The sequence below is a fragment of the Somniosus microcephalus genome, chromosome 5 (assembly GCF_052327205.1).
Source record: "Somniosus microcephalus isolate GS21.2 chromosome 5, FLI_Smic_1.0, whole genome shotgun sequence".
Taxonomy (NCBI): domain Eukaryota; kingdom Metazoa; phylum Chordata; class Chondrichthyes; order Squaliformes; family Somniosidae; genus Somniosus; species Somniosus microcephalus.
The window spans coordinates 66,855,932-66,869,740 of NC_140991.1; the positions used below are offsets into that span (position 1 = coordinate 66,855,932).

At 48.0% G+C, this 13,809-nt stretch overlaps 1 protein-coding gene across 4 annotated transcripts in view; it reads right to left on the reverse strand.

Annotated features, from left to right (window-relative positions):
* The window catches only part of myo3a (myosin IIIA), a 722,675-nt gene that overhangs the window by 276,002 nt on the left and 432,864 nt on the right, over positions 1-13,809 (reverse strand). For all 4 annotated transcript variants that reach the window (XM_085987739.1, XM_085987740.1, XM_085987738.1 and 1 more), the window contains one exon: positions 8,195-8,321. In XM_085987739.1, coding sequence (XP_085843865.1) covers positions 8,195-8,321 — 127 coding nt within the window. The remainder of the gene's footprint in view (positions 1-8,194; positions 8,322-13,809) is intronic.

The following is a 13,809-nucleotide window of genomic DNA, read 5'->3' on the forward strand; positions in this document are numbered from 1 at the left end:
TCTGCCCTCAGAACCAAAACTAGGCAGCAATTAGACAGCTATAAGCAGAACGGCTGACATAACGGGGAATCCAAAGGTCTTCTATAGGCATATTAACAGTAAAAGGGTTGTCAGGAGAGCAGTGGGGCTGATTAGGGACCAAAATGGAGAGCTATTGGTGGAGGAAGAAGGCATGGCTGAGGTACTAAATGAATACTTTGCATCGTGTTTACCAAGGAAGAGGACTTTGCCAAAGCTATGGTAAACAAGAGGTTGCCGGGATACTGAATGATATAAAAATAAATAAAGAGGAGGTACTAGGAAGGCTGGCAGTACTTAAAGTAAATAAGTCACTCGGTCCGGATGGGATGCTTCCTAAGTTGCTGAGGGAAGTAAGGGTCGAAATTGTGGAGGTGCTGGCTGCAATCTTCCAATCCTCCTTCGATACAGGGGTGAGGCTAAAGGACTGGAGGATTGCAAATGTTCCTTGTTCAAAAAAGGGGTGAAGGATAAACCCAGCAATTACAGGCCAGTCAGTTTAATGTCAGTGGTGGGGAAGCTTTTAGAAGCAATAATCCGGGAGAAAATTAACAGCCACTTGGACAAGCAGGGGTAAATAAAGGAGAGCCAGCATGGATTTGTTAAAGGCAAATCGTGTTTGACTAACTTGATTGAGTTTTTGATAAGGTAACAGAGAGGGTGGACCTCTTCTTCATGTGGCAATTGCCAATTCAAAGCCAACCATGTGCCCCCTTTTTAAAGGGGCACAAACAATAAAGACTGTAACTTAAAACAAATAAAAAGGAACCTTAACAAATCGAATTAAAATTCAATTTCCAGTGGAGATGATGCACTCCAATCTCTGCGGTGCCCACCGGTCGCGGAAGGCCTCGAGCATGCCGGTGGACACCGCATGCTCCATCTCCAGGGCCACCCGGGCACGAATGTGGTCATGGAAGAGAGGCAGGCAGTCGGGCCGAACGACCCACTTGAGCACTCGCTGCCTGGACCTGTTTATGGCCACCTTGGCCAGGCCCAGGAGCAGTCCTACAAGGAGGTCCTCCAACCTGCCCGTTCCCTCCCGCACCGGGTGACCAAAGTTCAGGAGCGTGGGACTGAAGTGCCGAGGAGCAGCCCCTTCAAGTAGTGGAAGAGGGGCTGCAACCTCTCACATTCTACGTATATGTGGAACATGGACCCCTCCAGGTCGCAGAAAAGGCAGGCGGCCTGGGAGTCTGTGAACCGACTTAAAACATTATTGCACGGGACTGCCCCGTGCAGCAGCCCCCAGGCCAAGTCCCCAATAGATAAAGGAAGGACTCCCGCGTAGAGAGCCCTCCATTGGGAACCCCGCCTCCGCCGGACGGCAAGATGGTGCGCCAAGGCATGTCCGGACAGCAGACGAAGATGACAAAGTGGAGGGTGTGCAAGAGCAGCCTGTACAGGAATCCCCTCCATGCAGAATGAAAAGGCACGGAAGGTATTTCCCGGAGACGGCTCAAGTTGTGAGACGCCAGCTCCTGAGAGGGGTTTTGGGGCCTGGCGCCGATGAGGAATTCCATCCGAATAGTGGTCAGCTCGGACGGGATCGCCCCATGTGCTTGAGCAACAGAGAGGGTGGATGAGGGCAGTGCAGTTGATAAAGTACCACATATTAGGCTTGTTAGCAAAATTAAAGCCCATGGGATAAACGGGGCAGTAACAGCATAGATACAAAATTGGCTAATGGATAGAAAACACAGAGTTGTGGTGAATGTCTGTTTTTCAGATTGGAGGGAGGTATACAGTGGAGTTCCCCAAGGTTCAATACAAGGACCACTGCTGTTTTTGATATACATTAATGACTTGGACTTGGGGGGTACAGGGCACAATTTCAAAATTTTCAGATGACATGAAACTTAGAAGTGTTGTAAACAGTGAAGAAGATAGTAATAGACTTCAAGAGGACGTACACAGGCTGGTGGAAGGGGCGGACACATGGCAGATGAAATTCAACGCAGAAAAGTGTGAGGTGATACATTTTGGTAGGAAGAATGAGGAGAGACCATAGACACTAAATGGTGCAATTTTAAAGGGGGTGCAAGAACAGAGAAACTGGGGGGAGGGGGTGGGGGGGGTGCGGCTTGTGCGCAAATCTTTGACGATGGCAGGATAGATTAACAAAGCAGTTGATAAAGCATATGGGATCCTGGGCTTTATAAATAGAGGCAGAGCCAGGAAGTTATGCTAAACCTACATAAAACACTGGTTCGGCCCCAGCTGGAGTATTGTGTCCAATTCTGGGCACCACACTTTAGGAAGGATGTGAAAGCCTTAGAGAAGGTGCAGAAAAGATTTACGAGAATGATTCCAGGAATGAGGGACTTCGGTTACGTTGATAGACTGGAGAAGCTGGAGTTGTTCTGTTTCGAGCAGAGAAGATTGAGAGGAGATTTGATAGAGGTGTTCAAAATCATGAGGGGTCAAGAGAGAGTAGATAGAGAGAAACTGTTTCCAATGGCTGAAGGGTCGATAGTGAGAGGGCACCGATTTAAAGTGATTGGCAAAAGAACCAGAGGCGACATAAGGAAAATAATATTTACGCAGCGAGTGCTTAGGATTTGGAATGCTGATAGGGCGGTGGATACAAATTCAATAGGAGCTTTCAAAAGGGAATTGGATAAATACTTGAAGGAGAAAAAATTGCAGGGCTATGGGGAAAGATCAGGGGAGTGGGACTAACTGGATTGCTCTTTGAAAGAGCCAGCACAGACTCGATGGGCCGAATGGCCTCCTTCTGTGGAGTACTACTCTATGATTCTATGATTGTACCAACCAGTCTTAGAACGTAAGATCATAATAAAAATCAGGGATTAGGAAAGTCTAGTCAACCCAGCAAGCTCAGCCCTTTAGCAGATTAGCTCTCTCATCATGGGATCTAAGGGTAAATTCAGTGTGGCTACACGCTAGGTGTGGGCCTTGCTCAATCAGAGGATTGGGCATGGAGGTCTGTATACCCAATTTGCAGTGCTCCCAAGCATGGAGCCTTTAAAACTGTGGAACAATGATTTGGAACAGTTTTGTTGAGGTATGAACATGGGCCTGAATTTTAATGGGGAGGCAGGTTGGGAGTGGTGGTGGTGGTGGGTGGCGGGGGGGGGGTGCTCCAAAGCGGCCGGGAAACCCGGGAGAACGGGTTTCCCACAGGCCCTGCTGAATTTAATGGCAGGGCCTGATTTGCATCTGAAACCTCTGTCTCCCACCCGTAGCCAACCAGATTGAGAGGCTGACTAGCTGCGGGCGGGTAGGCCTGTGGCACTAGGGAGGGATCATGTGGGAGCCAGCGGGGAGGGGGTAGCCAGAGGAGCACGCAGAGGGCTGGAGGAGCAGGGTTGGGGGGGGGGGGGGGGTGGTGGCGGTCGGGAACAATCGGGGGCTGGAATGGAACGATTGGGAACCGGAGGAGCTTGGGGTGGGCGGGGGGGTGCGGGGTCGGTGGGGGAGGTAGGGAACGATCTGGGGCTGGAAGAGCGGGGTGTGGGGGGGGCAGCAATGATCGGAGGGCTGGGAGCAGATCAGAGGGCCAGGAGCAGCAGATCGGGGGGCCAGGAGCTGCTCAGGGGGATCACGAGCAGCAGGGGGCCAGAGGAGCATGGACGGGAAGCCTCATACGGGGGATCGGAGGCCTTTGGGGGGATCGGAGGCCTCGTGGGGCCATCTCGGATCGAGGGTGGGGGGTTAGGCAGGGACACTGGATCCAGGAGGTAAGTGTAACCTACATCCTGGATCCAGCAGGCCTTGCCTTACTTTTGCTGACGAGTTTCACGAGGCCTGTAAAACCCGACCAGCTAAAGTTAAATTTAAAATGGAGTTTAAATCTGAGGCACGGCAGCCTCATTATACGATTTAAGTGGACGACCCGCCTCCTGGGTGCGGGTTGGCTGCCCGCCCTCTGTCCCGCCTCCTGGGTGCGGGTTGGCTGCCCGCCCTCTGTCCCGCCTCCTGGGTGCGGGTTGGCTGCCTGCCCTCTGTCCCACCTCCTGGGTGCGGGTTGGCTGCCCGCCCTCTGTCCCGCCTCCTGGGTGCGGGTTGGCTGCCCGCCCTCTGTCCCGCCTCCTGGGTGCGGGTTGGCTGCCCGCCCTCTGTCCCGCCTCCTGGGTGCGGGTTGGCTGCCTGCCCTCTGTCCCACCTCCTGGGTGCGGGTTGGCTGCCCGCCCTCTGTCCCGCCTCCTGGGCGCGGGTTGGCTGCAAGCCCTCTGTCCCGCCTCCTGGGTGCGGGTTGGCTGCCTGCTATCTGTCCCACCTCCTGGGTGCGGGTTGGCTGCCTGCCCTCTGCCCCGCCAGCGTGGGAGGGTTGGAGATGGATTCTGTGCGGTATTCAGACTTTTAACACTTTAACTTCCCACCCAACCCAAACCCATCCATTTTTATGGGTTAAAATTCCCCTCATTGGGACTGAAATTCCTTGGGATACAATATGCAATCCCGGTGGTTGGTGGTTGTTGCCCAGGGGACCCTCCAGACTGCAGCAACCCCCCTGATTAAGCAAGAGTCAATCAGCAAGAATTTAAATATAAATGTTCCATTTCTTCGAGGACCTCTCCTGGTCCTCACCGGTAAGTGTGAGGTGATACATTTTGGAAGAGTTGAGGGATTTGAAGATACAGGTTCACAGGACATTAAAGGGTAATAATACTGTAAAAAAAGGTAGTCGAGTTCCAGGTTTTATCAGGAGATATAAAACCCAAGAGGTAATGATGACCCTATATAAAACCTGAATAACTCAGTTAGATAACTGTATGGAGTTTTGGGCACAATACAGGAAAGCTTTTGAGGCTTTAGAAAGGGTACAACACAGATTCACTAGGATGCTGCCTGGTATGAAGATATACAAGTATGAAAGGACGGGACAGGGTAGATAGAACCAGAAATAACAACAGAAAATGCTGGAAAAACTCAGCAGGCCAGGCAACATCTGTGGAGAGAAATTAGAGTCAACGTTTTGGGTCAAAACCCGTTATCAAGACTAAAGAGGCACAGGGAATGAAATAGATTAAGAGGCCGGGCTGGGAGCTCTGTTGTTATTTTGGATTTCCAGCATCTGCAGTATTTTGCTATCGTAGATAGAACCAGACTGTTTCTAATAGTTGAGGGGTTTAGAACGAAGGGCCATTGATACAAGATTAAATCGAAGAGATTTAGAACAGAGGGCGGGAGTGTTGTGAAGCTGTGGGGATCGGGAATCTCTGCAAGAAGAATGGCCGAAACTCTGGAAATATGGTGCGAATGGTCAAAACATGACCTCTGTTTCTCTGCAGGTTCACCAATCTTCCACTGAAGTTACAGCAGAAGATTGCGAGAACCTCTCTGAAATTCAGGGCCATGAAATCATACCAAAAATATTCAGAATTCATTATAGATAGACATAACATGCAGTGAAATTCTGTAGAATGAGAAAATGCTAAGATAAATTCAGTAAGATTATACTTCCAGTATGGAACTGTAATAGAGCCACCTGGCGGACTATTGATGTATATAATAATAAAGCCATATGCAGTACAGTTCTTACTGGAAGCCATGTTCTGCTGTTGTATATATATGCTGTGCCTCAAGATATCACAGAATTGGCGATGAGGATGCGATTGCGGATTCCCTAGCTGAAATTTTTGTTGGAGGATAATCCTGCCAACTGACAGAGGGATTGTTAGAGGTTCTTGATTTTGCAGAACTTAAAAATCCAAGGTAAATTTTGAGCACACGTGGCTGAACTGTCGATGTTGCCAGAGTCCAGATGGCCGCACCTATGGGGATAATAGGGCACTTGGGTGAGTTCCATCATGACTGAGAGACTTTCGGAGCTTATGTGGAACGGCTAGAAATGTTTTTCACCACGAATAGTATCGTCGAAGTCCTTGATGATGTAAACCGTAACCGGGCGGTTTTAGAAATGAAATGGGCTATTTTTTTGACTGAAGCAGGCCCTGAGGTGTATCAAACCCTAAAAAATGTGCTTGTTCCCGCCAAGCCGAAGGACACGCCACTGAAAGAGATCCTAACCAAGTTAGAACAGCACTACAGTCCTGAGCCCCTGGAAATTGCTGAAAGTTATCGTTTTGGAACATGCGGTCAATTAATTGATGAGGGTATCAGTGAGTACATTGTAGCTATAAAAAAGCTATCCATTCACTGTCATTTCGGAAACTTTCAGGACCGAGCTTTGCGTGACCGCTTTGTTTGTGAGTTGAAAAATGAACGTATCAGAAGTAAATTGTAGACAACACCTAACTTGACTTTTGACATAGCTTGTCAGACAGCTATGTCGATGGATATGGCCGACTGATACCCCCGAGAGTTCTGCACCATTTCCAGTCGTCAGACAACCGAGGTGAATCGGTTGCAGGCTAAAAGTAAAAGGCAGTTGGCCCCAAGGCCTCAGCAACTGGCCAAGGTAACAGAGCATTGAAGTCATGCTATCGGTGCCTGGGACAACACATCGCTCAAAGCTGTCCATATGTGAAGGCAGAGTGTTTCTACTGCAAGAAAACTGGGCATCTTGTGAAGGCGTACCGACAGAAGAGTAAATTGACTGGCAATGCTAGAAGTAGAAATCGCCAGACGCTATATACCGTTGAAGAGAAGCAGCAGAACGAGGAGTTTCTGGAGATTCACGTCATCAGGAGCATGAAGGTATCTAACAGTGATTGGCGAGGTATCGTTATCCAAATACATGTCGCAGGAACTAGGATACCCACGGAAATCGACACTGGCGTATCCGTGAGCGTAGTACCAGAATCACTATATCGCAACAAGTTGCTGATTATCGACTAGAAAAATCAAAGGTAGAGCTGCAAGGCTACTCAGGAGAGCAAATCCCTGTAGTAGGAAGTGTCATCATGCCAGTGAAATACAAGGATCAGTGTCAGAGCTTGCTTCTCATAGTAGTGGCAGGAGACAAGCCTGCCTTGATAGGTAGAAATTGGTTGGGATCACTGAAGCTGGATTGGAATGAGATTTTTCGTGTGGAAGCGAAATTTGCATCGAAAGGTGATGTCATCAAGCAGTATCCAAAGGTGTTCAGCGAAACGGGCAGTCAAGGCAAGTGTCAGCGTGCAGACGGACGCAAGACCAGTTTACTGCAAGCCACGTCCCGTACCATACGCACTCAAGGCAGAAAGAGAGTCATGATAAAGATAGAGTTAGAGAGAGAAGTGTGAAGTTAAACCAGAAGGTAAGAGTGAAGACCATCACCATAAATGGTTAAAGTGGTTACCAGGAAGAGTAGTGAAGATATGTGGCCCTCGCACATATTTGGTCAAGCTGTTTGATCATGGAAAGGTTAGGTTTGTTCACATTGATCATATCTTACTTACAGATGTAGAAGGAGCTGAAAGCTGGGATGATTCAATTTATTCTGATGAGTCAGATAGTCTTGTTACAAGTAGAGTACCAGTAGCAAATCCTACATTAGATGTACCCGAGTCAGGCAGACAAACAGTCTGAAAGTGTAGAGAGTCCAAATGTAGATCAAGGTCAGCCCTTGGAGAAAAAGTCTCTGCAAGCTCAGCCTAGAATGAGTCAAAGTCCTACAACAAGATTGGAAAGTTCTGTTCAACAAAGAAGGCACCCTCTTCGAAACAGAAAACCAGTGGTTAAGTTTAATCTGTAAATATGGAAAATAAGTTCATATCTTTTGTTTGTGTTACAGAATTCTATAGTAGAATTTGGGAACATAAAATAGGTTCCATTTGAGAAATGTATACCAAGAGTTGTGTATACCATGCAAGTCATGTACAATGATTATTTGCTATGATTAACTTCTTCAATAAGGAGGGAGAAGTGTAATAGAGCCACCTGGTGGACATCTGATGTATATAATAATAAAGCCATGGCAGTACAGTTCCTTTCGGAAGCCATGTTGTGCTGTTGTGTATATATATGCAGTGTCTCAAGATATCACAGGAACCTGCCCGGCAAAGCACCCAATTTGAATCGCTCTCCTTATTTTAATCACCAGAAATCAGGAGGGCCACAATCAGGTGCGTTAACCTCTGCACCCAACTCTCTGATCCTTGCACCCACTGAGTGAGTGACCCCTGCTCCCATCGGGTGAGGCTGCACATTGGGAATGTAGTCTCGCTGAATATACTCTGCTACTTGCTAGGCTATCAGCAGAATTTACATAACGTAATGCTTCTGAACAGTACTGTAGAAAAGTAAGTTGTTATTGATAACTTACCATTTTCAAGCACCCCAAAATTAACAATATTGCTTTTGTCAGTCTGGTGCTCTGTTACAACTGAAGTAAACTCAATGTTACCAATATTCAAGATGGCTGCCAGAATGCTGTATATGTTCCCCAGCTCCTGTAGGAAAATTATTAATTTAAAGAATTTTAGTATATTCAGGACCTATCAATGTGCATATATGATTAAAGTTAATTAGTTTTTCCTATTCAAACATTGATAAATAAGATACAATGTAAATAAAAATCGGGAGAGATATAAAACAGGCTGCCGACTCGCTGTCACCCGTTTTACTTTTAATTTCCAAAAGGCCTTCGATAAGGTACCACATAGTAGACTCGTGACTGAGGTCAGAACACGTGGAGTCGGGGACAAGTAGCAGAATGGATAGTAAGCTGGCTACAGAACAGAAAACAGAGAGTAGAGGTTAAAGGTACTTACTCAGACTGGCAGAAGGTGAGAAGTGGTGTTCCACAAGGATCGGTGCCGAGACCACTATTATTTACCATTTACATAAAGAATTTGGACTCGGGAATCAAAATTACAATTTCAAAATTTGTGGACAACACCAAATTAGGGGGTATGGTTATTACAGAGGAGGACTGTGACAAAATACGGAAAGGCACTAATAAACTTGCAGAATGGGCAGGTATCTGCAAATGAACTTCAATATAGATAAATGTGAGGTGGTACATTTTGGTAGAAAGAATAAGGAGGCCACATACTCCTTGGAAAATAAATGTGTGAATGGGGTAGAGGAGCCATAGGCCCGATTTTCGGCTTGTGTGGGGAATGGTCGTATTTCACCGAATGTGGGGTTTCTGACACACATTAAAAAAAAGTGTCAGCCAGCTCCACGCAATTTTCCCTCAAGTGGCCAATTAATTCCCAACATGTGGGAAGCCTTGCTAATTGTCCAATTCGAGTCAGAAATCCCCACAGTATGATGTCATCATTCGTGGTGCTTTCAAGGTCCATAGCAAGCACTGCATCCTCTGAAGGCTTCCAAACGAACCATACAGGATGGCAGAGGAGCCTGCAGCAGCTATGGCCAGTGCCAGACCCCGAGCTGCCTCCAAATTCGATGAGGCTTCACTGCAGGCATTATTGGATGGGGTAAGGGCCCACAGGGAGGTCCTCTTCCCTAGGTCAGGGAGGAAGAGGCCTCCCACTGAGACCAATGCTGCATGGAAGCAGGTGTCAGAAGATGCCAACTCGCTGGGAGTCACTAGAAGAATCTTGGCATTACATCTCTAACTCCTTCCTTTACTCCCCCACAGTACCATCCAGAGCCACCGTCCTCACTGTGGAGGAGGAAGAGGCTGTGCAGCCAGACTCCTCAGAGGAAGCTCCAACCTCTGAGGGCGCAGCGTCAGCAGAAGTAAGCGCACCCAGCACCAGCGCAGACACTCACACCTCGGGGGGACCTTCGGGACATAGAGTAGTGTTGTCACCTGGTGTTTCACAGCTCACAAGTGAGCCTCAGCAGATTCTGGAGACAGGGACAGCAGTGGAGAGTCCTTGTCGGAGGGCGCAGGACTCTGCCAGCTCAGCTCAGCTGTGCTGCATGTCGACCCTCTGCCTCTGGGTCCATCCACAAGAGAAGAGGTGATGGATCTCCATGCACAGATGCAGGAGTCTCTGGCAGGTTTTGTCTCCAAGGTTGCTGCGAGTGTGGAGCGAATGGAGGAGTCCATAGCGATCATGAGCAGAGCCTTTGTGGAGTCATTGGCGCATGAACGCATCACCATGGAAAGGTTGGCAACCTCCATGCAGGAGATAACTCGCCAGGGTACGGAAAACATGGTGAGTGCTCATAAGAGAATGACATCTCTTGAGGAGCGTTGGCCATCTGTTGAACAGAGAAACCAGATCTTCATGGAAGTCCTTCTGAGTAGGACTGCCAGTGCAGAAACAGGTCCCACTGGCCCCCTAAAGCGCAGCAAGGTGCTCTCAAGCCACTTCCAAGCGCTGGCCCCTTCTGGCCTGTGCAGCTTCAGGTGAGTGAGCAGCAGCCTGGTGCTCCTGGTGCTCATCCTGCTGTTCCTGGTTCTGCTGCTGCCGCCTCTGCTGTTGGAGATCCTCTAATGCCAGGAAGGGAAGGTACCAAAGGCCTCCCATGCTTCTGGCAGATGCCTCCGTTGAGGGGGCGCTGAGTTAGGGTGGTGAGAGGGGCTTCCCAGGAGCTCACACTGGAGAAGTGTGTGAAGCTCCAACTTTCTACAGCTGCTCCTAAGGCTTCAAAATGTTCCCCCAAGCCTTGATCAACAAGGTCCTGCAGCCTGCAAATGCTGCCTCTTTAAATCTCTTCAGCCCTCAGCGACCTGCTGCTGCAAGCAAGCAAGCCAGCTGATTTCACGCCAGCTCTCATCGGCGGGGCTCCCCGCAGGCGTGTTTCATGTGGGGAAAGCCCCAAAGCCGCAACGGCCCCGGAAAATCTTCCTTAACAAGGTGATCATTGGTGATTAGTGCTCCGACGAGCAGTCCCGCCAGCGGCGGCTGGGACTGAAGCGGGGCGCGTGGAAACGGCGGTCCGAAAGTCGGACGGGGCGGGGAATCAGGCGGGGGGGGGGGTCCCGACCCGCTTTTTCGCCGATTTTCGGCCCCCGGCCGCATGAAAAACCGCGCAACGGCAGCCAGAAAATCGGAGCCATACAGTCATAACGACACAGAAGGAGGCCATTCGGCCCATCGAGTCCGCACCAGCTCTCTGTAGAACAATCCAATCAGTCCCATTCCCCCGCTTTATCCCCATAGCCCTGCAAGTTTATTTCCCTCAAGTGCCTATCCAGTCTTCCCTGGAAAACATTGAGTGCCTCCGCTTCCACCACTTCCATCGGCAGTGAGTTCCAGGTCCTCACCACTCGCTGCGTAAAGAAGTTTTCCCTCACATCCCCCTGTATCTCTTGCCTAAAACCTTAAATTGGTGTCCCCTCGTCCTTGTACCATCAACTAGTGGGAACAGCCTTTCCCTGTCTAGCCTATCCAAACCCGTCATAATCTTGTACACCTCGATCAAATCACCCCTCAACCTCCTTTGCTCTAATGAAAACAAATCCAGCTTCTCCAACCAGTCCTTGTAGCTAAGATCCCCCATTCCCAGAACCATTCTGGTAAATTTCCTCTGCACCCTCTCAAAGGTCTTCACATGTGGTGACCAAAACTGGACGCAATACTCCAGTTGTGGCCGAACCAGCGCTTTATAAAGGTTCAGCATAACTTCTCTACTTTTGTACTCAATACCTCTATTTATGAAGCCCAAGATCCCATATGCCTTGCTAACCACTCTCTCAATGGCCCAGTAATTCGGGTCCCAATGCGTGAGTAAGCACCGTGTACTCACGCGTGGGCGCGATGGAAGTGCCGGTTTTCAGCATGCACAGCGCATGCGCGGAAAACTGGCATTTCCTTTCCTCTGAACCAAGGAGTTCAGAGGTGGAACGCGTGCACGCAGGACTCTGCGCGTGCGCGCTGAAATTCCTTTTTTTTTACAGGGTTGCCCGTGCGATAAGGCCTCCAGTTTTTACGCGAGAAAAAAGCAGACACTTAGTTTTAAAAGGTAAGTGGTCTATCAATTAAAGTTAGAATTTTTTTTCCACAGGTTTATTATTTTTAAAGACTTTACAGTAAGGTGAGTGTATTTTTAGAACCGATTTGTTAAAAAATTATTTTTTTCAAAAATTTGAATAATTGTTTAAATTCGTCTTTTACAGTTATTAATAGTTCATTTAATTAGTGGGATGTTTTTTAACTTTTATTTGAAGTTTAAGTACTGTTTTGGGCACCCGGATTTTTCATGAGTTTGACTGTTCTTACTATCAAACTCATGAATGAACTTTTGCAACCTCCGATTGGTTGCCCAGTGCTCACGTGATCCCAGCCGGCTCATCAAACTAACTACGTTGCTGGATCACGCAAGCACAGCGCGCCGGGAGCTGAACCGGGCCACTGACAGGAAATCCACGCAGGGCCAGGCTTCAACTGTCAGTGCGCTATGTAAGTGTAGGTCGGGGGCTTGCACCCGCGGGAAGCCCCCGACACCAATTTCTGGGCCATTATGTCCCACCACCTTCAGGGACCTATGCACATTAACTCCCAGGTCCCTTTGTCCCTGCACACTCTTTAAACTGTGCCATTAAGTGTATATTGCCTCTCCCTGTTCCTTCTGCCAAAATGCATCACCTCACACTTCTCTGTATTAAATTCCATCTGCCACTTGTCTGCCCATTCTGCTAGCCTTTCTATGTCCTGTTGCAATCGATTGGTATCATCCTCACTGTTTGCCACACCCTTAAGTTTGGTGCCATCGGCAAATTTAGAAATTCTACTCTGTATTCCAATATCCAGGTCATTTATATACATCAAAAAAAGCAGTAGCCCCAGCATTGACCCTTGGGGAACACCACTGTCTACCATCCTCCAGTCTGAAAACAGCCACTTACCACCACTCGCTGTTTTCTGTCCTTAAGCCAATTCCTTATCCAAGCTGCCACTGACCCACCTATTCCATGAGCCTCAAATTTGTTAACCAGCCTTCTATGTGGTACATTGTCAAACGCCTTCCTAAAATCCATGTAGACAACATCCATTGCATTCCCTTCATCAATCCCCCCTGTTACTTCATCAAAAAATTCAATTAGATTAGTCAAACACGATCTGCCTTTTACAAATCCATGTTGGCTCTCCTTAATTAGCTTAAACCTCTCCAAGTGCCCATTATTTTTTTTCCTTGATTATTGTTTCTAAAACTTTACCCACCACTGATGTTAAACTGACCAGCCTGTAATTACTCGGGTTGTCCTTACACCCTTTCTTGAACAATGGTGTCACATTTGCCACTTTCCAATCCTCAGGCACCTCCCCCGCATCTAGGGAAGATTGGAAAATTATGGCAAGCCCTTCCGCTATCTCCTCCCCCAATTCTCTTAGCAACTCAGGGTGCAAGCCATCTAGACCAGGTGACTTGTCCACTCTAAGCATTTCCAGCCTTTCTAGTACATCCTGTCTATCAACTTTCACCCCTTCCATTGCTTCTACCTTTTCCACTTCTACCGATATTTTGTGAGCATCCACCTCCTTAGTAAACACCGATACAAAGTACTCATTGTGTATTCTAGCCTTGCCCTGCGCCTCTAAGCATATATCACCTTCTTTGTCGCTAATAGGCCCCACCCCACCTCTTGCTACCCGTTTACTGTTTACATGCCAGTAGAAGATTTTTGGGTTCCCTTTTATGTTAACCGCCATTCTACTCTCATATTCTTTCTTTGCCAATCTTATTTTCATCTTCACTTCCCCTCTCAACTTATTGTATTTGGTCTGGTTCTCCCTTGAAGAATTCACCTGACATTCATCACACACCCTCTTTTTTTGTTTCATCATGTTCTCTATCTTCCTCGTCATCCAAGGAGCCCTTGCTTTGGTTCCCTTACTCTTCCCTCTTGTTGGAATGTACCTAGCCTGTACTTGGAACATCTCTTTAAAGATCACCCATTGTTCCGTTACAGTTTTTCCTGTCAGTCTTTGGTTCCATTTTACCCTGGCTAGATCCTTTTGCATCCCATTGAAGTTAGCCCTATTCCAGTTTAGAAGTTCCACTCTAGATTGT